Source organism: Anas platyrhynchos, chromosome 3 (genome assembly GCF_047663525.1).
Source record: "Anas platyrhynchos isolate ZD024472 breed Pekin duck chromosome 3, IASCAAS_PekinDuck_T2T, whole genome shotgun sequence".
NCBI lineage: Eukaryota > Metazoa > Chordata > Aves > Anseriformes > Anatidae > Anas > Anas platyrhynchos.
In genome coordinates, this window is record NC_092589.1 from 115,404,210 (window position 1) to 115,430,183 (window position 25,974).

The 25,974-nt window shown below is 39.7% G+C and overlaps 1 protein-coding gene and 1 long non-coding RNA gene across 3 annotated transcripts in view; one reads left to right on the plus strand and one right to left on the minus strand.

The window, feature by feature from the left end:
- CLIC5 (chloride intracellular channel 5) overlaps positions 1 to 25,974 on the minus strand; it is a 68,077-nt gene that overhangs the window by 3,732 nt on the left and 38,371 nt on the right. For both annotated transcript variants that reach the window (XM_027455333.3, XM_027455334.3), the window contains exons 2-5: positions 23,084 to 23,193; positions 22,632 to 22,757; positions 21,171 to 21,277; positions 1,741 to 1,922 (exon numbers count right to left, since the gene is read on the minus strand). In XM_027455333.3, coding sequence (XP_027311134.3) covers positions 1,741 to 1,922; positions 21,171 to 21,277; positions 22,632 to 22,757; positions 23,084 to 23,193 — 525 coding nt within the window. The remainder of the gene's footprint in view (positions 1 to 1,740; positions 1,923 to 21,170; positions 21,278 to 22,631; positions 22,758 to 23,083; positions 23,194 to 25,974) is intronic.
- Positions 19,090 to 24,271, plus strand: LOC140002265 (uncharacterized). Its single transcript, XR_011808604.1, has 2 exons — positions 19,090 to 19,407; positions 23,092 to 24,271. It is a non-coding gene; the product is annotated as an uncharacterized lncRNA (long non-coding RNA).

Below are 25,974 nucleotides of genomic sequence, written 5' to 3' on the forward strand. Positions count from 1 at the left end.
CCTACAGCTGCTGGAAGGCTTTATCTGTGTTCTTGAAAAGGAAATATTCAGGGTGTTATGGGTACCATGACTGAGAAACCAAGATGACTTAGACATTATAAACAGCACTATTAGGATAAACTGGGGGGAGAAAATGATTATTTCAAGACTTGTTAGACTCGGAAATTGTCTATCAAGGGAAATTTTCGAGTTCTAAAAACACTCAGGCCCTTATTCAGCAAAATATTAAAGTGCATACTTAATTTTAAGCACCTGTATAGTCCATTGAAGTCAATGGGACTAATCTGTGTTTAAAGTTAGTTGGCTGGTTAAGTTGGATTGGGACATTTCAATATTTCTGTAAGAATATACTGTATAGAATAATCTTGTGGTGACAGAATGAACTAGCTGATAGGAAGGGATGGATTAGCTGATTTAATGAGTGCTTCCAATCTCTAATTTTTCTGACAGTATAAAATTGTTCCTGAGCATAAATTACATACATATGTGCCACAGAGTTCCCCTTTATTCTTAAAGCACATGGTAGAGCTGTTTTCCATCTCGGATTTCTTAGGACAGTCATGTTCTCAGAAATGACTACGATTTGTTTTTATTACCAGCATCTACTTGGTATATGAGGCCTTATGCTGTCCTAAACTGCATTTAATTAAGCATTCTTGCCTTCAATGATATTTCATACACACATGGGGAAGATAAAACCTGCTGAGCAACTAAAGTCAAGATTTTCACAACTTCCAGCACCCATTTTTCATCAAGTGAAAAACTCTTAATACTTTACCCTTTTCTTCCATCTGTAAAATACTTTTCAGATAATATACTATAGTTATGCTTGTCTGAGAAATATTTTAAGCCTCTTTTGACATCTTTCACTTTATCCAAAGGAAGCAGGAGTCATTAAGGGGCCACACAGTGATTTTGCATTGTCTGACTCCAAAGCCACCAACAAAGATGAGCCAAAAAGAAAAAGAGCTAACCCTGTGAGGATATTATACATTTCTTACCTGGTGACTTATGCCTTTTTTCTTTTCTTTTTGCATGTGTGCAGTCAGCTTCCAGGATCAGTTTATGTTTTGGCTCACCGAGCCAAATTAGATGCATGACTTGGCTTTAATTCCTAGCTTTCTTGCTTGCCAAGGTCTGCCAGGTACTTGCTTTATTCTAAATAAACATGTAATCTGATAAATTAAATAAATGTAACATTTGGAAGTCAGGATGATGTACATCATTTGCACTGTACCAGCGACCATTGGACATCGTAAAACCTGGATCTCGGCATTGACTTTGATTTGTTAACTTCTCTGTGTGAAACACCAGCTGGAACAAATATTCCACCAAAAGATGGAATGTCTCTTAAGTTACAAATGGGTGGGAACTGACTAAAGTTTTGACATCTCTCTTAAGAATAATGGGAAGTAATTAATATGAAAGATGGCTTTTACCAGCAGCAGGGTGAGAATACAGAGACAGGATACCCAGATCTTAATGTTGTCTTTGCTACTAACCAGTGATGGGACATTTTCCCCATGTATTAAATACAAAGTGGCTTAAGTGAACCTACGAGAAATACTGATGAAAACGTGTTTCAAGCTCTGCTTCTCAACCTGTATAATTGCTCAGCTATGCTAGGGAGCACAGAGTGAGTCAATACCTGGGAATTACATAGTGTGTAGCACAAAACCTCATAATGTATGAACCAGAGAACTTCCCTGGCTTCTTTGTCCATCATGTGGCACCTTTTACCTTGACAACATGGAGTTTGGGCAGAAGGTTGCAGTCAGCAAGGGTCAGGTCATCACCATCCAGAAACTTGCGTTTAGACACTTTCTCCTCTTCAGTGCTATTTGCATCAATCTCCTCTGGCAGTGGGGTCCTCAGATAGTCATCCAGCTTCTTCAGAGCCTTCACCAAACCTTTTTCAAGGGCTATGACAAAAAGGAACAAATAAGTGGTTAGGAGAGGGTGAGAATTATTTAGAAATACTCACCATCAGTGGCCGTGACACGCAAGAAAACAAAAGGAAAAATACACACACACACACAAAAAAAAGTTGTAGTTTTACAATTCAACACTCTTCCAGAGCAATTAAAGGCAACAGCAACAATTCCAAAGATGCTAACCAGAACTCTATTGAGCTGTAAGATACACTATAACTGAAACAAAAGCAACATAACAAAAACTAAATACAAAGCTAGATAAAGGAGATGAAATAGTTAGCCATCATTAAGATTTCCCTTACTTCAGGTTCATTTAGGTGCAAATTCTCTCTTTGATATGTCTCAAAAGGAGTGCCACAATGGAGATAGGACTTCAGACCTCAATTATTAAAGACTTTGTCCCACACTGCTGCTGGCTCTAAAGCATTCAACACTTAAATTACACTTAGACTTTATGCACAGCAGCATGTAAAAATTTTACTAGAAAAAATCAGCCTGGGCACAGAATTTGTGTTCATATGCTTCACCAGAAAGAAAGTAGAAAAATCTGATAATAACAATATACTTATAGAAAACTGAACTGTACACATTGACTGTACACAGGCTTACGTGTTATTTAAACAGCAAACGCTCTGGGGCAAGAAGGATCTTTTGCATCTCTGTTTGAAGGGTGACAAGCATGATAGGGTCCTGGCCCCTGATAAGTGCCCCAAACTGTTAAAACAATATAAATAAGAAACAGCAAGAATTTACAATGTGAAAAAATAACAACATGACTCATGGGCTTCAGGCCAGAATTTCAGCTGGTGAAAATTACCTGCCGTGATTTATACCTGCTGCAGACCTGGCCCAGAGTCAGCATTTAAGGCCTAATCCTGTAAAATCTTGTATCTCTGAGTAACTAACTGCCATTTAAACTTTAGGGAGACTACTCAATGTGTCGAGTTACTCATGCAGCGTATCACTACAAAGCCTAGGGAGATAAATATATTTATGGAGCACAACGTGAGCTTCAAAGGGCTGCCGTGTTTGCCCCATACAGGGCAGGTTGCTGGCACAGGTAGCTCTGCTGGCTCTGCTGTCAGCCACTCCTGTGTTTTTGGCACGGAGGGAAAGGCGGCATGTATGGGGCCACAGAGAGAGCAAGAGCTGAACACCACAGAACATGATTTCTCTGCTGCCCTGACATCCATTAAACCTTGTGCCAGGGGTGGAAGTCAGATTAAGCTGCCTGGTGCCTTGCTCCCACTAAGGCCTCTTGGCCAAGCAGCAGGGAACCACACCAGCTCTCTTGTGGCTGACTCTTAGACACAGTGGCAAATCCTGGCTTAATTGATTGACCAGAGGAACGACTGCAATCCAACTGAAAACACCCCGACAAACATAGCAGGGAGGAGCAGAATTTTATTTCTGAACGCAGATCATCTAAAGTGACTGAAGTGTTGCCATCCATAAAACAAAAGTGTTGCCATCCCTTATTTAATCAATTCAAATTGCATTTTGACACTGACGTTCTGCCGTCAGATCCTGGCAGTGTTGTCTTTAATCATCTGCAGCTGTGCTCCACCACACAACTTCTGCTGAAGGGTAGTAACTGCCTTGCGTGTAATATTACCCCATGTGGCAGCACTCGAAAGATTTAGCAATCTCGTCTTGGTTTGACCCATAACACCTGTTGAATAGATCTCTTTCTCTTGGTCAGCCTCAGACTATATCCTCTTACAATGAATTCATTTAGGGACAATGGAATCAAATTACTGTAATTGAATTCAATTTTGCTCATTCAGATTTTAGAAAACTGATTTAACTCCGAGTATTTTCCAGCATCCCTTTTGCCCAGTAAGATCATTAGTTCTTTGAGTGATCTGTGCAGTATTTCCAGTGGAAATGCTACTTTAGATACACCATGCTAGTCCCTGGGGTTATGTGTGTTTATAAAGACAGGACCATGTCCAGGTGACATGGATTTATGTAACTTTTTCTGGAACTTTTTGGGGCTTTTTTTTTTCCCCTCTTACTGATACATCAAAATGTGTCATAGTTGTCTCAAAAACAATGCCTGGAGTGGAGCCTATTTGTGACAGTGGGAAAAACATCTATCTGAATTCATACTTGGCTCTTGCTTACAACTGCTTTAGGCCAGAAATAAACATATGTGCAGGGTTCAACACATCCGAGACCTCATTCACAGGCTCTGCTGGAACTCACAGGATCCTGAGATCTCCCACTGAAGCCACTACAAGGTGGGACCATCTCATATTCTGATAATTAAGAACTACTACTTCTGACACCTGTGACTCCATTTAATTAATTAGAACTCTTCTGATCTCAGTAAAGGTCTCAGAACAGCCAGAAAATAGAAAGGCAGCAAACAAGGGAGAACTGACTTCCTTCCGACTGAATAATAACAGCATTTTGAAAAGCTAAGAGAATTACAAACCTAAAGTTGCAATTTCAAAATTTAGGTGCACAGGGTGGATTTTTTTAAAGAATTTTAAAAATTTCTTGAAATTTTGTCAAGACATTTTTTGAAATCCATATGCAAATACCCACATTACTAATCCTAATTTCTAGGAGCCCTATCGTATTCAGATTCCTCTATGTAATAGAGGTAAAGCCTTAGTTTCCTTGAGAAGGTCCTCGGAGAAAGCCACACTTGAAATAGCAGGATGTGTAAAAGAATCTTGAAAATATTGAATCAGGAGTCTTATGAGCCTGATGTCTCAGAGAGTGAAGTGTCTTGTACTGATATGGGTGAGAGAACTGCTTCATGGATTTGAATTCACCAGTGACTTGCACAAGTGAGAGGTACCAAAAGCAGGTCTGATTTTTATTTCTTACCAAATAAATTAAATAATAATTATAACAATGTGTGTGAAGAGCTGAGCTTTTAACAATGGTATTTCTCTGAAAAGTGGAAGACTGAGGTCTGAATGCCTTTTCAAAGTGGTCAGCCCAGACCTCCAAGATTAAATCGCACCAGTGGAGTATTGGGTAATCTGTACGTCTCTTCGTACAGATTATTTCAATGGATCATCATTTAGGGCTGATAACAGGTAAAAGCACGAAAAACTGTAATTTGCTCTCTTATCTGGTCAATATTTAAGAAACTCCATTAAAGATGAAAAAACATGAGCAAAGACTGAGAAATAATCTCCTCCAAAAAATCCTACAGCTCTGAAGGTTTTGGGTCCCTTGCTGAGAGCAGTCTCGGCTCACATTGCAGAGCAAACCAAGCAGAAGACAGATTTCAATCTGAACCTGCCACACTATGGATATTTTGTAAAAATCTGGACGACAACTATATGTTGTCTCCTTTGAGAACACAAAGAGCAGGAGGCACTCACTAGGGCCTTGTGAATATCAGTCACAACACTAGACAGAATGAAGACATTTCAAAATATTTGGCTAACTAAAGAATGTGTAGTTTTCCATTTGTGAATATATTACCCACAACAAATGTCAGAAGTGGCTAGACAGCTAATTTGCAATTTATCCTCATGGTAACATCATTAAAGAACAGAACAGGTTGGTTGATAAGAGCTGAAGCTCCATCCAAGTCAATTGTTGGGATTAATCTTCCCTAATGTGCATAAATAAAAATAATTGTTTTGAACTGAAGACCCTGAGGTTCCTCTGTAGTTAGTGGAGTCTTCTTTTCTCTGCCGTTCGTGGTGTGAGTGACCCTAAATCAGCTGTATGGAAAAATTTTCCTGAAGCGGCTCATCTCAGCCTTGTATTTTGCTGGTAATGTCAGGGTGGAGGATTCAATATTACAACACCAAGTGGAACTATGCCTGAGAATGTGGCTCTCTGCTGTTTTTGAAATTTCTACCTCCAATTTCTTCCCCACCCTGTAGACTCGCACTGTGATCTTAGAGATCCCAAATGTAACCAGCCCTGTGAGAGGAGCCCTGTCATCAGGTTACTATTGCAACATCTGCAAATATCTGAACTCACAGAAGCCATCTTTCTGGCCAGTGAAATCACTAAGCAAAAGGACACGAGCAATGCATTGTCTCCACAGAGATGCACTGAATATAAATTCAAATTCCAATAAGTTTTACCTGTGGATATTCAAAATCCGTGGTGGAATCTCCTCTCTCACCCTTCACTGCTGTGTTCTGGGTTATTTATGCAGCCAAAGACAATTTACATCAGTCACAATCCTGCTGTGTCATCCCAACAATAGTGAACAACGCTATCAGTAAAAAAAAAATAATAATACTCACGAGCTCTGTGAGTTTCCTCCTCTCCACAAAACTATGCTTTTATACAACTTTCCTTAAGAATTCTGAGTTAGAAGCCAGAAAAATAGCACTTTCCAACCTCAAAGCAACCACAGAACACTTAATGAATGTATTACCATCTGTCAAATGCACGGGGTGAGGTTCAATTTAGCTGATGATACCTAATTCACAATGACGCTCTGTTTTCAGCAAAAGGTTACTTGATGTTGAACAATGAGATTAACAAATCCTGACATGCACAGAAATACAAATAATGTAACAAAAGCTAATAATTGGCAAAATTGTGCTCTCAGTTACACTGACATAAAAGAGGAGTAACTCCACATTGTCAACAAGCTATTCCATATTTACTCCAGTTCAACCAAGACCAGATTTGGCTCTGTTATTCAACTCTTCAAGCAAAAACTTCCTTAAACTATTAGCCTATGCAACTATTTCCAGGGGACAAAGAGAAATCCTTCTGTCTTGAAACATTTATACCACTGAACTGAAATGAACAAAACATAGGAAAATGTAAATGCACAGAACAATCCTGCAAGTCAGGAGGAGGGCCAGATTCAAAGATTCATTAGTAGATAGTTTGGGTGAAATTTTGGCCAAACTGAAGCCTGTGAAAGTTTTGCTGTTGACTTCAGTGGGGTTAGGATTTCTCCAGCATCTTTTAAAGCCAAAAAAGGACTATTAGAATCATTTAATCTGACCTCCTGAATAATAGTGGCCATAAAACTTCCAGCGTCGTAGGTTGTTTCCATCTCTATTTTCTATGGGTCAAATAAGGCTGAAGCAAAATGGAAAGTAACTAGAAAGTAGTAAAAGAAAAATGGTTCGGAAAAATTAAAACTGATTCAGACCATCCACACCCACTGCATTTGCAGAGGTCAGACAAGGACTCTTCTTCCCCTTCCTTGAACTCAAATATTTCCTTCCTTGTTTAATGCTGGGATGAGGAGAAATAGCAAAGCAGACAAAGCACATAAACACCAATCTCTGTGGCCTGAAGGAGCCACTGGAAGGCAAATCATTCCATCTTAAAATAGTAGCCCAGGAAAAGCTGAATTACCACCAGAGGAGCCTTGCTCTCTCTTTTGAGAACAGGCAGACTGGCCACCTAAATTTAAAATAGCTAAAATTGGGTGAGATGACTCCTGTTTTACGTGTCTGAGTGGAACCATTTGCAGGATGAGGATTTTACTTGCTGGTTATTACAGCAAAGCATGGACAGCACAATAAAAGCAATAAGAACAATTGATTCTTTGGTCAAATTGAACATAAAAACTATTTGATCTACATTAAAAGAGAGTAAAACTGCTTACATTTTTAAAACAGTCTTAAAGAAAAATAACATAAATTTTCCAAAGGTAAAAACAAAAGTAAAATTGTGTTTTAGGTTGTTTGTTTAAGTCATGCCTACATATTCAATGATTTTCAGGTGACTTTCCAAATATTTATAACCTTTGAATTAAAATTTTCATTTTTTTTTCCAAATTCAAAAAGAGGAAGAAAAAGAAGAATCCTTTGTTTCAACAAGATTAGGAGAAAATACTTTTTCTTTTCAAAAGTCATTATTCACCACATTCAACTCACATTTGACCATAATTTAAAATACCAACACCTCCCGTGGTATTTTTTTTTTTTGTCAAATAAACATTTTATCACAAAATATTTTGTCCAAGCCAAAGTAAAACATATGTGGCCCTCTTCAAAAGGGAATACCACTGATAGCACCGTGACAACAAGACTGAAAAGTCATTGAAGTCCAGCAATACGATGGCATTTGTAGCTATCATCTGAAATCACTTGAGACTGACCTCAGCAGAGTTGCAAGTTTCTTAATTGTCAAGCCTAGGCAAGTTCAACAAACAGTGATCCATGTACAAAAATGAACAATGATTCCTGCTGCTACCCTGGACAACTGATTGATGCTTTTTCTTTTTACTGCTTTCTTCCACTGCCCTCCAGTAAGATTTATCCTGTAACACACGCAAATGAACTTGGTGAAATATGCAATGAGGGAAGAGAGGGAACAGTACATAAATATTCACAGTCTCACACAAACAATCTGAGATTTATTTCTCCTTTAAAAAAACAAACCACCTTTCCTGATCACTTCCAGATTCACAGAGTTTGATATTATATGAGACCCAATACTGTTTTCTGGTAGGAGAGGAAAACCAGCTAAGAAACAGCAATTTAAGGTAAGAAAATAATATCATTCTACTAGTCTGACAGTCTGATTAAAGACCAAGGATTCATATTTTCACTCTCTTTTTTCTACATCCTGCTCATTTTTTTTTCAGGCAGGCTCAACAGAGTATTGTAACTTTAATCTGGATAGATTAATCCTTCTCACATGGAGGAGCTGCGACTGCAATATGTATTACTGCCACTGTACTGCATATTGAACAGTTTATATTTCTCCCCGTGATTTCAATACAACCCTGGAGATTTGAGTGCTGCCTTGATTTCCTCTGTGTAGCCATTTAAAAGACAGGTGTCTCATCTCAGCTGGTTTTGTAGGCTCCCTCTCTGCCCAGAGGTACAGAGCATCTCTGGAGAGCAATCCCCTCCAGCTGCCCGACACCTGATGCAAGCTGGTGACTCACGCCACTCATGCCCTTCTTGCTGCACGAATCACACACGAAACCTAAAGGACTAGCTCAGACTAGACACCTAACTTTCGGGTAGGTGAAGTTGGGCAAGATGAATCCCACCCTTGGACTATAATTTCACAGTTCACCTAAGTGATGTTAGGATAATACCCGCCATTCTTTTAAAGTTACTGAGATATTTAGGGTTCACACCCCAAAGGGCAAGTACATCACTGATTTGAGCATTGCAACATCCCATTTCCAGGCATATTTCTGCCCTATAAAATCCCCAGCTCTAAGGAGGATCTATATTGAGAGGCAAATGAGTGGTTAGTCACCAAAAGGAGAAGGATGGAGGTGTGGCTCCCATGCATCCAAGCCATTTAGATGCCTAACTCTGGGACAAAGGTAGTTTCTGGGGTGAGTCACCTCTGCTATTAAAGATGTTCCACTCTAGATAAATAATTCAATATTCACTGGAACAGAGACTTGAGCATGTTCCCACAATAAAGGTAAATGCCCACGCTGAAAAGTAGCAATCCTCCTGTCTGTTTCCACTGGCTTAATGAATCAATGAAGACCTTGTTGTGTACACAGAGGAGAACCGAGCATAAATAGGCTAAATAGGCACATATTTTCTATGTACATACATTCTGTGTATGTCCACTGAGAGCAATGGAGTTGCTAAACCCCAAGAGCACTGCAGCCAGATCTCAGGGTAACATGGAGCTGAAATAGAGCCACTAGATAACCAAAGCAACCTCAGGAAACCAGACACCAGAAAATCTATTGAGGTACTTATGGGTGGGACTCACCTTGTCTACCTTCAGCTATCTAAATGTTAGGTATGTAGTCTAACCTAGCTGTCCAGGGCAGATATATTAATAATGTTAAAACGCAACACTAAAGGAATTTCCCTTCCCTTCCTACCCCATCTACAAACATCTAGGATGTGGACTGCTCAATCAGAGCTTCATTCTAAAGGTCAGGGATATTTTGACAGACCTGTCAAACTCCACAAAAAGCACATTGCTATATAATTGAGCAGAAACCTCAGTTCCCCAGGTAAATTTCCCTCAGCCAGAGCACAATGATTCACAGGAGGTTACCTGGATTTGGGAGACCTGAGTTCAAGTCTTTTTTTCCAAGCTATTCTACATGACCTTACATAAATGATTTAAATTCTCTACTTCCCATATAAAAATAAGAATGATAGCACTCTTCAGCCACAAACTTTACATTGGTAAAAGCAGTAATGTACTAGCCATGAATATTTGTTTCAGGTTAGAGAGAAATAAACTGTAACTACAACAAAAGTAAGAGACATCATCCCATTTTTGTGGTAGCATCTGTCCTACTCTCAGATTAAACCTGTTGAAACAGGTGAATTGATAACGTCTTCAGAAAGAAAACTAAACATATAATTCTCAAGTTTCTAGAAAGTTTGTTTTGACTTGGTTGTAGTTTTAGGTTAAATCTCATGTTTATTCCTTCCCTTTTCTTTGTTTTAATGTGGAGGCAATAATAAATATAATGTTTGTAATGTTATCATGAAGAACACAACTGGAGCACCTCCAAACTGGAGCTATTTTTTAAGAAAATCCAGGTGTTAGAGAAACACCAAAAGCAAGGTTCATTTCCAAGTCTCCTAGGAGTCCAAGTGACCCTGAGGGCAGGAAGCAACTGAATGTAAAACTACTGGCCTACAAGTGCCCCAGGAAGGGCAGTACCTAACTTGCATTTCACAAATCATCGTAACCCTATAGCAGCATGTAAGTGACAAGCATCTCTTCTAGATCACGTCCCCAAGGGCCTAATCCTGACATTTGCAATGCTAGTCTTGTGCAGGTGTCCCTAACCAAGTGTAGACAAGCAGCAGCTGATTTGCATCAGAACCCTGAAAAAAAAAAAAAAAAAAAGAAAAAAAAAAAAAGAAATCCCTACACATTATCAAGCCATATAGTTAAAGCATGAGATTATCACTCTGGTATCTTGATTTTTAAGGTACTGTGTTTTTACTCTGAGTGTGAAGTTTTGTTTTACTAGCACAGAGCAATCAAGATGATTCTGGGACTGACAAAGAAGAATTAGCTACATTTTTCTGCATTAAAATAAGGGAAAAGTTAGCTTCTGGTAGAGCATGTAACTAGGCTTCTGTGACAGTGCTGTGGGGACCCCTTGTGTTCTAATGTTTAAGCAAAGAAAATTGTTCTACAGGCTGTTGATGCTTCCAACTTTAAGATTAATTTATTTAAATCCTGGGGGTATAGTGGAATAAAGTCCCCTTTTCTTTACAGCGGGATAATCCCAATTGCACTCCAACAATTCCAACTAATTTATTTCACTTAAACAGCAGCGAAGACACATGAGAGGGAAGCAGCAATGCCTAGCCAGCAGAATCTGAGAATGAAATTTTAAAAGCTTATTGGGTCCCCAAATCCCTCTGTTCACATAGCAGATCTCAGCCTTAACTTATTTTTATTTTAATGTTTCTGGTATCCTCAGGTTCTGCTGGCTAGGCACTGCTGTTTCCCTCTCATGTGTCCTTTGTGTTCAAAAAAATCATTACTGAGATATATTAAAAAAATAAATAATGAGACAATAAGAATTACAAATGACTCATGTCTTTAGTCTATTCCACTTCTTCTCTGCTTTTGAGATTTTTTTTTTGAAACCCCACTAAATGACTTAGGGATCATCATGATTGTGCCTTAACTTCAGTGTTCTGAATGGAGCAGCAGCAAAAAGATTAAATTATGTTGGGATGCCTAACAAATTTCCAAGCAGTAGTAAAGAGGTCATACTCCCTCTTTTGCAACAACCCTGTTGTGACAAGTATTAAGAACATTTTTCCCAGTTCTGGTGTCCCCGATGAAAAAAGTCTTTGGAAATTCCAGGGAGAGGTTAAAGGAGAACAAAAATATAGTGCTCAAGGACTGGCAAACAAGCCTCAAAATGTCAGGTTTGAAGAGTTTATTTGTTTGACTTATCAGAGAGAAGGCCAGGAGGCTAAATGTGTGCAGCTACTCACCCACGGGCAAAATATCTGTGAGGTGTGAGTGAGCAATGTGAGCAGAGCTCTGCTGACAAAGGCACGGAGAGGTCTAATGGCTGGAAGCTGGACAAATTTCAGTTTCCACATTGCCAAAGCACTGCACTGCTTAAGGAACAAGTAGGAGGGAGCAGAGGCAGACTTAACTTCTTGGGGTGTTTATAAAGGGACTAAGAAAAGGGGTTTTTAATCCAGTTCTGGCAGAAATGGGAGAAACTGGGCTAGAGAGGGATAATGCTGCATGGGAAGGACACAGTCTAGGTACTTTTACATCCTTAGTGTCATCTCTGATGTCCTGTAACAAGGACAGAGCTGGGTTGCCTGTGCCACCTTCACTGTCAGAGAGAATTTGCTACTCAATAGTAAGGCAGTAACTGCAATTAAATCTCATCTCTCAATATTTGATCACAGTATCAGGGGAGCAGCTGGATTTTGGATTAGACGGACCAATGCCTTGAACTCAGGGATAAAGTATTGCTGCGTAGATGCCTTCCTCACACTTTTAGGGTCATCCTGACTCCAGGTTAAGGTTCAGAATATTTTTTTTTCAGCTTTGACTCACTGAGTCACCAGGGATTCACCTTCTGCAGTGCAGAATATGGACCAGTTATTGCCATCATCTGAGCAGCTCTCATTCAGCACATTTCCCCCATAGAGGGGCATTGTGCATCAAAGAAACTTCAGTTTCTCCTATTCTCTGCTCAAATTGAAAATAACTTATACTCTAAAGGACTGAAATACTAACATATTTGCTAATGGGTGAAACTGGCCGGGTTGTGCTTTGCAAGAGATCTTAATAAAAAACCCAAAGGTCCTTCTAGCCTCAAACTCTGTGAAATTATTTATTTTTTCAATCAGAAAAAAAAAAAAATAATAAAAAAAAATCTGGATATTAGAAAAGAACTGTGTCTCCAATTCTCATTTAGTCACCTTTTTTTTTTTTTTCCCAGCACTGTTTTCAAGCTAAATGTCAACTATTTAGGATCCCCTTTAATAAAGAAAATTAGCAACACTGATTTTCAGTTGTCTCATTCTTCTCTTCCCACTTATTTTATGAAGAACATTTGCATGCATAAAACAAAAAAATATGTTTTGGGAAAAACAGATTCTGGGCCAATCCTTCTCCCTTTGAAGTCACTAACAGTTTTGCAAACTTACTTCAGCAAAATCAGGAGCCAGTTGCTGGGCTCTCTCTCATGTGATAGCTCACTCTACCGTTGCTAAATATAAGCCTATGAACCCTCTTGGGATCGTAGGACCAGTTGGGTGCTTAATTCTAGACATTCGCGCATGTAAGATTTGGATATTTTACTGAGTAATGCCATAACTTCATTGAAATCTTGATGCATGCGTAAGATGCACCAAGTATATGGCAACCAGTGGAGTTACCCACCCGTGCGAAACAGCAGAGCAATGAAGTTAAAACCGAATCCTAAATAATAATGTAATTTAGGCCTCCCATTCCAGCAGCGAGGCACTTAATTCCTCCCAGGACTGCTGCCGCCAGATTGCTCTAATCCATTTCCAGCTGTGCTACCGCTCCTGTGTGCAAGCGAGGGAGCTCGGCTGGGAAACAGAACAAAGAATCCCAGTGCAGCCAGCAGCACTTGGAGGAATATTCAAACACACAGGGGAAATAATTCCCTCTTAAAGAAGAGCATCTGCCAACTACTGTTCCCATTGCAAGGATTTCAGTCTAGGCCTGGCCTGTGCATATAGGCCCTGATTCAGCAAATGCTCGGGAACATGCCGTCATTTGAGCGCACCATTAACTTTGTGGACTTCAGCACATGTTGTCACCTAGTTTCTAGGGTTTTTCATATTCTCTGTCACATATGTATATAAATATATATATTCTTTCTTTCTTTTTTTTTTTGTTTCTCTCTCCCTCCATATGGCATGCTGTGCTCACAGAGCTACATTGACATGCATACACAGATGTGTCAGAAAATGATGTCTGTGAGTACATTAATGGTAAATGTTTACTGTCCCCAGAGAGCCTGCAGCTAAGTGTGCTAATCAGCATTACCAAGTCCCTGCCTTGGAGGTCCTGCAGTCTGACCACATCTGGACTTACAGAGAGTTTTAGTCTTCTACTGGCTTCAAATATTATTTTTCACATTTCCATCAGAAAATCTTCATGCCTTAATTAGCAAAATTAAGTTGGAAGGTCTTAGAGGAAGAAAAAAAAAAAAAAACAAAAAACTAAATGATAGGAAAGTTCAGAAACTTTCCCTAGTAAGGTACATGCTTCTAAGGTTAAGGCGATGGTTTGTTATCATTTTGGAAAACTGAAAACCTCTTCCTTCCAATGGCATAAAATTTCAGTTCTTACTTTTGGCAGGTCAAAAGATATTGGTCCTTAAACCTGTCGCTGGTACCAGACAGAATATTGACGGCACTGGGCCTCCAGCCAGAATAATTTTGAGGGAAGTATTCAAAAAGTTATTTCTCCAGCAAACTTCTTCTGTAAAATGCTGTTTCTGAGCATTTTAAGACTGGTCTTTGATTACTGGGCATAGTGGAGATAAAGCAATTTAGGATGGATGCCGAGTGCAACTTGCTGCACTCCTTAAGAAGTTCGCACACAGCTATCACCACTATTTTAGTGATCTTTATTTGTGTGTTTTTATAAAAAGACAGAGTGGAGAACAGTTTTATTAACATATCATGAGTGAGTTATACGGGTCATCCCAAATGAACGGCAATAAAATCTTTATATCGCACTCACCAACATGTATTCGGTACTTTATGTGCCACAAATGTTGCAGAAAAGCTATTTTACATATGTTTTAAAGACTGGGTATTTTTTTATACTAGGACTGGTTTTGTAAAGCTGCCAGGCACTTTAGTTACCGCGAACCCAACAGTACTCAGCTCAGAGGGAGCCATAAAAACTTGTTTAAAATGTTCTAAAATAGCTTTTTTGTCCGTCAAAATGCCACAGTTAAAGATCTGTCATCCTGAGACGTTCCATAGTTAGAAAGCCCATCATAAAGCAACTCCTTTTCTCTAAAATGATTTTAAAAGCTATTTCTAGTCCATCCTGGTTGCACGACAGAGAAAACTTAATATCATCACAGTGTAGGACAAATTATGGCTCATGCCGGGTTTTGGACAGGTGTGGGGGGTTGTGGTAGAAAAGGGAAATTCTGCAACTAAAGAGGAAGAAGGAAAAAATTTAACGGCAAATTGATACACAGACACACATATATACCTATATATTTATATGGCACCTTGAAAATCTATGCAAAAGTTGTAAAGCATTAACATCGGTCCTGAGTCAGAGCCTGCTCCAAGATTCCTGCCGAAGGAAACTCCTGATCCATCTAAGGGTATTCAAACAGCTTTTTACTTTACCTTGCTCCATTAAAATCAACAGGAGCTTTGTCAGGAACTTTGCTGAGCAGGGGCTGAAGCTTTTAGGCACAGAAAAAGACAGAAAGATCAAAGGCTTGGGACAAGCTGTGTCACGGCTACAACCTGACCTCTTTGGATGCGAAAAGCCAGGCTGGAAGGAAGCAAGGTGACCTGCTGCCCCTCCCCAGTGGGCAAGAAGATGCTTTGGGGAAAGATGCTGTGCTCCCCTATGCCTGCCTATATGGTGATGGAGAGCATACCAGACCCTGTTTGTTGGGATGACACCAGCTGACCCACAGCATCAAGGAGCTCACCACAAAGGGTCTGCACCACAGATCCATCACTGCAGTAAATATTCAAGGTGGGTTTCTGGAGGGAATTACTATTCTGCTGGTTTAAGGAGGTATGCGATGGCTTCTAGAAAGGACCAGAGCACACTGTCCAGCCTGTGCACCTACCTATATGGGGTGTCTGACTCTTCTCAGCAGAAGAAACTCCACAGAGTCACAGCAGCTTAAAACTGATGTAGGCCAGCCTTAATCCCAGCCCTGTCCGTGTTCGCATACCTACTGTATGCACACACACTCAGCACACGAAGAGAGACATTTCCCACCTCACGCGCTTAACCACAGAGTGTGATGTAGCTACTGAAAGAGGTGAACAGCATTTAATCACATGTAAGTTAATGATTTAAATGCTCTTTTATTTTTGGCCTCTTGATGTAAATCCAAACCAGACACGTGGAGTCCTCTGGTCAGACGGCTGGAAATTCCTGTGCACGAAATCATGCTGGTGGTCTCCCAGCTCAGCGCCTTCTGAAGAGCTGTACAGTGAAATATCCTTCCGTACCACTAATGAATGCGCCCACCCACACTGGAGCTGGTGCCCCCTAAGAACTCAATTCAAGAACAACTTTTTAAGCTCATAAATGGAATCAAAGGGCTCATTCTATGAGCCAAAGAACTTAGAATTTGAGGCGGAACGGTTAATGGGTGGTTAATACAGGCTGTCCCCTTGGTTTGCAGTATACAGTCTTGCAAGAAAAATAATAAGCAGGATACTGAATACGTACACAGCATTCCAATTAATTAAATTGCATCCTCCTCTGATGAATAGATAAGTTGTTACTACCCTGGTTACTGTACAGAGCTTGAGTGATTTGCCCAGCATCAACAAAAGGAACCCAAGTAAGCTCCCAGGACCTTGGTTTCTCTCCGAGGTCCTTTCTCAGACAAGGTCTCCTGGATATTACACAGCTGCGAAGCAGCCCAGAAGTCTCAGATTTGTCATGCAAACTTGAGCAACGTGAACCTGAGGAAGAGATAATTTTGAAGAATACTGCCACTGCTTTCTTCCATGAAGGAGAATGAGCCATGAAGTGAATGAGCACTTCTCATAATTTTGAGTGGCCAAGTCCAGTGGCAAGGGTCGGAGGACTGAATAACCCAGTTGCACTATCTAAGCCAGATGTGGCCCTATTCTTGTGATGAGATGATCACTCCTTCAGAGAGGCCTGTTATAAAATTATCGAGTGACATGGGGGGTGGAAGGAATCAAGCCTGTTGTAATTGAAGTGACTTGAAATAATAAATGCACACACTTTCTTTAAACACAGCTTGCCACATCCTGAGAATCTGGAATCAATTCCTTCCCTTTCAAGAAGCTTAAAAGTGGTGGGACTTTGATATGGCATGAGCATGTTTGCTTCTGGGCTTACAGCCCTAGCCAGCCCATTCCAAACCTTTCAACATTTTTATATTATAAGACAGAAAAGTTAGCAAAACAAAGATGGAAAAAAAGCATCAGAGATTCAGGGAGCTATTAAATCAGGGCAGTCTAGCTGCCAAATACCTTTGGTAAGTGAATGAATCATGATCAATAACATATTGCCATGCAGCCTTACACGAGAAGGTTATCACCTGTTTCTGTGCCAGACATGAAACATAATGGCATGTGGCTAATGAAGTACTGCATGAATCCAGAAGAAAAAAAAAAAAAAAGAAAAAAAAAAAAAAAAAAAAAGAGGAAAGAAAGAAAAAAGAGGAAAAAAAGGATAAAAATGAAAAAAAAAAGGAGGAAGGAAGGAAGGAAGGAAGGAAGGAAGGAAGGAAGGAAGGAAGGAAGGAAGGAAGGAAGGAAGGAAAAGAAAAAGAGAGACAGAGACAGAGAGAAGAAATGGGTGTGGGGGAAGTACTATTATTCTATGTGATTTTAAAACATTGTACATCTAAGTAATTTAAATTCATCCAGAAAAATACAATTTTTTCCTTGAAAATTTTGTCAAAATCCATAGGTTTCTATGAAGTACTTCTCTTCTGACAATGTCACATTTGTAGGAGGAAACTGTCTTGGCAGAAGGAAACCTAGTATTTCAGGGAGATGTTTCATCCTTGATCGTAAAGCTTCCTGCTTTATACATTCACATATTTGCCAGCAGAGGGTATCACAATCTTAGAAACAAACAAATATATGTATCATTGTGTCTACTTACATGTAAGAATTCAAACACTAAACCAAGAAATTACAAATCTTATTTTTTCATGACGTTTCCACTTCCAGGAATTAAAAAAATAATAATAATAATAATAAATAATTTAAAAAAATCAGACGCTTAAAGGCTACAGGCTCTGTTATCAGTGCCTTCTCACCACCTCTCCATAACAAATAGCCAAGTGATGGCATCACTTGAAGTCTGAAATTGTTGTACGACCCTAGCTGTAAACCCTCCTGGGAGAAACACTAGTTTAGGCTTATCTTTGGCATGCATTGGGTTCTCGTTAACTCTCACATCCAGTATCCTCCTACTGTGTAAATCTCATTAATAATCCCAACCACTTCACACCACTTTTCCGCAAAGATTTCATAGCCACAGGCTGTAGTAAGAGCTCATGTTACTTAGATCTCGTGATCTCTGCTAAACCAGGATGCCCTGAAGAATGATCATATATAATTTTACCTAACCACACTTCTTACAGCTAGAGATCAGTGGATGCTACAAATTCCCATCCTGATATCCCATGCCTCAATGAATTCACCTCCCTGACTTCCAAGTTAAGAGACTAAAATTTAAACAACCTGATGTTTGGTGATTTAGGATACTTGGTATCCAACACTCTCCTATTCCCAACCAAAAACAATTAGAATTATTTTTGATGTAATGGTCTGGGGTCTCCATTCTGCTTTGGTTTTATTGACAAGTGTTCTTCTATTTTGATCATGTACAACAGATGTCCCAGTCACTGGTGTGGCTTTCCAGTTTAACCCACAAATTTGAGTCAGCTGAAGCTAGGACTCAAATAGAGGATGGATACGAGATGTGCCATTACATCTATTTGCGAGTTGCTGTGTATAGGAAATAGCCACAAGCAGCAAACTCTGTTCTTTTTGGACCTTACCTACTCACATGGAGATAGGGAAAGGGACATTCCTCCTAATTGCATAGTATCTAGTGTATAGTATCATATATTATATTACTATATATCATATATTATATCATCATTTATCATCTATCTATCATCTATCATACACCATCATATATCATATGTAATATATTTAGAACTTGCTTTCTGTTTTTACAGAGCAATATATAATTATTTCTGCTGTTATATAGGGAGGGTAAGCTGCCAAAATCTTTTGCAAAATGTAATGTATCAGATCAAGGCTAGAGTACCAGATCCCTTTTTGATTGATGCTTCAATTTAAAAAAATACCCATCCAAAATAGCTGCATTAGGAATTATGTATGCAGTGATGCAATCCTTTCCTTTCTTTTCTTTTTTTGCACATAATCTCTTCTCTGCCCAAGAAATTCAACACAGCTACCTTTTAATTAACTCATTATCTGCCATCCAAATCAGCCTTGAGAATAACTGCTGTAGGTTCAGATGAACTGGAAAGTGGGTAAAGTGTCCCTGAGATAAGGGAAATACTTTTCTTGCTCAGCCTTTGAAAAATTGAAGTCAATTACTCTGCTAAAATTGAGATCTAATTCCCAGATTTTGTAAAACTCTCCTCCCAGACCCAAGTACTCAGAGGTCCTCAGACACTTCACAACAGTGTTACAAAGAACACATAGGTACTCTGCTCATCTCAGCTTTATTCTCCTTGTGCTGCAGCACTCCAGCTGTAAAAAATTAAGCTAAAAACACCTCTACTTCAAAGAGGAAAGCCGAGTACCAGCGTGTGTCTGCTTATCACAGGAGCATGAACCAGCAACAAAATGGGGTAAGGAAGTTTGTACAGGGCAAAGTTTGTTGCTGTCTTGCAGCTTACTATCTCTTTTCCCTATAACCATGGTATGCTCAATTGCCTTGGAGAAGGATTTTCATTTTCTTTGCAAAAGTACTTAAACCAAGTTTGCTAGGCAGAACTAGGGAAAGCTCCCATTAATCACACTGGAGATAGAACAAATGTAGACAGCCCACCAGGAGCACTTTGCAGGGTTAGATTCTTTATCTCACAGTAGCAGATATCCAACCTTGAATTCCAGCACTGGTTGCAGCCAGATGCGGACACCTCTAGGACTGCCATTTATTACCAGCAGGAGCTGCCAGCCCTTACAAGTCCAGGGATCTGCATTTCGCAGAGTCACTGAGAAGCAACACAGCAGGATTTTACATGTGGACAAATACTTGTGACAGTTTTAGAATACAAGGGACAGCACAGCTGAATTTAAGGCTTACAGTTGCACCACGGACCATAAAAATTCCTTGTAAATGGCCAAGATATTTATTTTAACTGTAACATCTATTTAAGTTAACTCTTAATTTATCTTCTTTTTACAAGCCTTCCTACAGAGGTTAGCTGAGCATCCCATTGGCAGCAGACAAAAAAAAATAACTTTTTAGCATCCCTGCAAAGTGAAGCACTATAATTATTTCCTTCTGTTAACAACACAAAAAAATATTAAGGAGCAGATTTTTATCTGACATAAATCATCATTTCCCCATTTTCATCTCATGAGTCAGCCCCAGGCAATGAAATATAATCGCACAAATGAAATCTGTGGCAGAGCTGGAACCTGAAAAATCTACTTTTCTCTGAACAATGTGATGACTGCATGGTGTTTAGCATGCCTTAGGTCTCTGTGAAATTAGTAATACAAGGTAAGATGAACGTCAATGAATGACTGCAAGTTCTCTGCTAGATCATCTCAAGGGATATGACAGTGTAAATCCATTTGCTTTCATGGAGCAACAGGAGCTTGCACTAGCTGGAGCTGTGCCTCTCTGAGGGGAAAGGAATGTGCAGAAGAAAAGTGATTTCATTAAGAAGAGAGTGTAGGATGCATGTAAATATGCATGGCATCCAGCTTCGGGGGGGGAAGGGTATTTCTTTTGACACAAATGTATGAGGGAAAGTCTGGAGTGTACAGCGTGCAATTATATTTCTTAAAGCCACTTCTTTCATTCAATTTCCATTCAGTTACTTTCCATTTAATGTCACAATATGACTCAGTTTATATCAGCAAATGAGCTATACTACCATAGCATAACCACGAGATAAGTGGGAGAGCCTGGTGTCAATGTCTACAACTAAGAAATTATGCAGGGTAAAAAGGCACAGATTGCTTTCCGTTCATTCGCTCATTCATTCACCAATAATTCAGTACTAAACTTTTAGTACGGTGTCTATTGCTGTCACAATTTTGGACCCAGACAACCAGAACTCCTCACAAGAAGTGCCTGGGCCGAGTAGAAGCGTTAGAGCAAGCCACCAGCCACCTCTAGTAGCTCTGTGGGATCCTGTTCCGATGGAGAAGCTTGGCTACTATTGAATGCTCTCTGTCCTATCTTATTCGCTGGTATAGATGTAGTTAATTCGACTGTGGACATGTGAAGTACATCTGAACCTACCATCTCAAATTTATCAGCAGTGGTATCTGATATTATCAACACAGTTTACAATCAAATGAGGAGAAAACAGCAAAATAATTCAGCTTCTAAGCACAAAAACTCCCCGGCACATTTGATAATGACTCTACTCACCAGCATTATCCTGCTGCTTGGTGTTTTTGATGTATGCAGAAAATTTGGAGAAGATATCGATTCCAGCAGTGTTTGATTCCCGGTGCTTAGCAGCCAGCTTGGGATATCTGAAAGGAGGTTGGAGAGTAACAGCGTGTTACCAGCACTATAGTCATGATTACAAATACAATTTAAAAGAAGACATTTTTAAAAAGCCCTTTACGAGAAACTGCAATTAGCATTGTCATTTATCTCAAAACAACAGCTTGGCAAGACCCTCTTAATGATATCTGTATCTGTCAAGGCAGAGATTTGGGCAGTTACACAGGGATGGTTTCAGGACAAAGGTAATCACACTGGTGTTTTATGTGACCACCATCCAAGATACAGTGGCCTTAAATCAAGAGGAAGCATAAATTTCCAGAAAGGTGCAGGGGAGGCTGGCAGCCAGCTCTCTCTGTTATGAATGGCAGTCATGTCTAACTCCCTGAGCTGAAAATGTCTGCCAGGATGTAATAGTAAGGCATGTTAGCATCAGCCAGGTGAAGGAACATAAAGTTTTCAGTCTCTGAATTGTTGTTTTTATAGACATCTGGCACAAAGGAATATATTGATCTGAAAGATCAACATGAACTAACGACTCCTACTGATTTCAGTGGTCTTGGACTAGACTACAGAAAACTTAAGTACCTGATCTCTTGCCTCACGACTGGTCCTATGGCTGCTCATTCAGTTGGAGGTAAAATGCTCCATAAGGAACTGAGAATATTTTCTTTGATTCATAGATTTTAAGGTCCAAAACACAAGCCAGCAATCTTTTTTCTCTGTTATCCTTGTACTAAGTCCAAAATGCTTGACTAACTAAGGCATATCTGGTGAATCTGACATGTTCCTTGGTTGTTTGTTCCAATGCTTATTCATACATATTGAAAAATCTGTGCCCTATTTCTAAGCTGAATTATTTTGGTTATAATTTCCAGTCGTGGGCTCTTGTCATTTCTTGATGAGGCTAATGAGCACTTTTCTGACTCCAGAGCTCCTTGTACTCAGCAGTCAGTTCCCCTTCCAACCTTTTTAATACACCACACAGCTCAGAAGCCTTCAGTTTTTCATGATAAAACACTTTTACTGGCACAGATATTTTGTGTGGCAATGCTCTGCATCCATTCCAGGTTATTTTTAGCTCTGTAAAATGTGGACACCAGACCCCTACAATTTTTTATTTTTTTTTTAGCATTGGTCTCCTTAATTCTGCATACAAGGGCATCCTGAAATGTGTACAGAGAAAACATTCTGCAGTTATTAGTCATACAAGTAACTTTCACACATGGAAGTCATCTCACTGAAGCCAGCAAGTTTCATAAATAAATATTACTCCTGTAAGTAAAGATCGTAGGAGGGAGTGCTTTTTAGGAACTCCTCTTAGAACATCTTTCATTCCTAGGAAATGGCATATTGACTAAAAAAATCCCAAGTTCTTACTTTGGAGGTGCAAGAGTCTCTTCCAAGAATTCCTCAATCTTGTTAACATCTGTCTTGACTTCTCCATTAAAAGTCAAGAAAGGTGGGTGGGTCCCAGGAGCCAGATTGTGTAGATCAGCTGGCTTTCTGCAGAGAGAAAAAAGGTCATGGAATCACCAATCTTTATGGTCAGGTAGCTGCAAAGATATTTACAGTTCCTGCAAAATCAGTTTGCCCTTCTATTTCTTCAGCAGTTTGTGGTGAGAATACTTTTAAAGTACCCTGAACACCCTGTTTAATATAAAAACATTCCACAAGTGCAAAAAGAAATAACAGACTTGAATCCCAACTATTTTGTTGTGCACCACAGGCTCTCTAAGCCAGATACCAATCTCACTGAACTTGGTGGGGCCTTTCTATTGGAAAAACACTGGATCGTATAACTACTTTCAATTAAACTGAACAATTTTTACCTTTTCAGGTCAACAGTGGTGACGTTGAACACAACTCCTTTGAGCCAGAGGATCATGAAGAGACGCTGGGAGAAGGGGCAGTTCCCAATGCTTTCTCCATCTATACCAGCCTGAGGGATGGAAAAAGACGAAAAATAGAGTTCAGATATGTTAGTCACTTATCTCCCTCAAGATGGAAATTGGATGTTGAAAGAAGAATAACAAGTTCAAAAATAACCTACAGTGCCTGTTATCTTATCTAGTTTATCATTAGCTCCATAATGGAGTTAATCCAAGATTCAGCCTTCAGCAGGTGCTTGAGAAAGCAACCTGGTGCCTCTCCTGGGGACAGCTCTGGCTCTAGATGTGTCCTTTGCTTATGGCAAGCAACATCCAGAAGACTGTATATTCTTCTCACCATATGTTCACTGTATGTTCAATTACTCCCATCCTACAGGACTGCCTGCTGCGTTGACATGCTAGGAAACTCAGGTTTTCTGCTCTAAATCCGTGAATTGCACATAACTTGGTCACTGTTTTACTATCCAAAATGGGGACATTTGGAAGTGGATTTAAACTCAAACATGGCTAACATTCACTCATTCTTCTTCATGTCCAGTAAAGAAAGAGCCTCAGACACAAACAACTGGATCCAGACAGAAATCTGCATCTGAAGACTTCCAAAGTTCAAGGCAGACTTCAGCCGCCACATTCAGTCTGTTCCTATCTCTAGCACCTAATGAGTTGCCTACAAACCACTACAAAACAATAAAAAACTGCTAGTGTTAGTCCTAAGGAAACAGCTTGTGTTTTTTTTTCCTTTAAAAATTTATGGTCTTTAGCCATGCAAATTCTGACTTTAAGCCATAGAGGGATACAAATAACACTGTTTGAACTGAGCCAAAGCTGTGTCCAAGGACAACATCCTTCTACAATAATTACGCTTGTGGCCAAAGCTTTCAAGACGATAATGGTTTTGATAGATTTCCATTTTAATTTGTGGTACCATTGTGTTTAAAAGAGTCTTATAATCCTGGTGAAGCAACCAACCTTCCTTTGTTGACCCATATGGGTTGCATAACTGTATTTTATGCACACAGTGTGTGTCTGAAAATGGCTGATGAAAGAACTAAGCAAATACATGTCCTTTTCCTCTGGAGAAAATATTATATTACTCTGCTTGCTTTCATAAATTTTATCTTATTAATATTCAAGCTGTGGAGTGGCATTTCTCTATCTTAAAGAAGGAATCACTTCTAATTACTGCTGTTTTGTGAAACGTTCACAGACCAACTAGAAACATTTTGAGATGTGTCCAGTTGCTACAATGGGCATAGGAAAAGTTTAGCTGAAAGATTATCGGGTAGGCGTCATGAATCTTTCTCATGTCTTCAACACAGATTTTGATAATTCGGGGTTTAAAAACAATTTCCAGACTTCCCATCCACCAAAATATGGAGGGAGTGTGTATTCAAGGCTTGGAGACAGCCCATTGTAAAGTTTAGGGCTATGTAAAGAGTTTTTCTCTGGGCTCAGATTCGGTATCAAACACTCAGACTTTAGAGATAATTGGATCTGGGGGTACAGTTTGGCTGCACTTCTACCTGCAATTATAGATCAACCAAATGCCTGGCACATGGCATATACAAGAACCTGCAAACACTGTGGATAAAGTAGAGGTATGGTATGAGATGAGCAAGAGAAGATGCTTCTTCTGTCTGCTTGGCATGTGAATATACTAGTTTTGCACAACTTTATTAATTAAACAGTTAGCTCTGCTCTCCAAATTTCATGGCAGAACAATGACAATGTTGCCATGGGAATACCAGGCACCACAGTGTTGCATGCAATAATTACTGTGAAATTACGTTTATTGTTTTGGCTTTGGCTTAATAAACACTTGCCAAGAACTTGTAACTTCTTAGCCCTCCTAAAAAGAGTCAAATGCCATAAGGAAAAACAGTGACACAACAGCAAATTTCCCCTTGGCTTTTTCACCATCTCGGTCTAATCATACCCTTCATAGTGGAGTTGGCTATCAGAGTCTGCAAACAATATATTACAAACCTTAAACTGAAGGAAAAACAGATTGACCACTGAATTAGAGAGCAAAATAGTGCAGACAGAAGGGTTGACTCCCACTTAACATCCATCTTCAATCCATCTTCTCTGGACTTACTTTGTCTTATTAACTCCATTGAGTCTGATTCACTCTTCACCTGACTCCCCTCAAACTGAGTATAAAACCCTGATTTCCCAAGTCCTGCAGATACCTTCTGAGCAAATGGGTCTGGTATTGCCATAACACACAGAGCCCCAGCCCTCTTATAGGTCTCCATCCTGCATGGAGGCACTCTCCGACCCGTCCTCATAACCCACTTCTTGTGCTGCAAGTAACAAATTTCAACTTCTCAGGAAAGAGAGGCCATTTCCCTGCACTCTCCAACTATATATTCTCATAGGAAGGTAAAGGATTACCTAGATGTGCATCTTTTTGTACTTCCTCCACCCTGAAAGGCAACAGTGAAAAACCCTCTCAAGACCGAAGAGGAGTGAAGGTGGGACAGAGTGACTGAATGGCAACTAAGGGACAGTTGTGATGGGTCATGTGAGGCAAAGGGGTGCAGAAATCACTGAGGACAAAAGATGTGGAGTCTGGAAGAAATAATACTCATTTGGAGATCAAAAACAAAAGTAATTGTGTAGGTCAAACGAGGCCTCCAACAGCTCCAAATGGTCAGAACGTCTTCCCAACACTTCCAGACGAGTGGAAAACATTAATTGCTAGAGACATGTTGGGAATACACAGAGGAAATTCCAGAAACGAAAGATAAACTAAAGACACAGTATGGTATGATCTCTTTTCAAAGCTTCTGGATCTGGAAGCCAGGCTCATGATTTGGGTGGAGTCT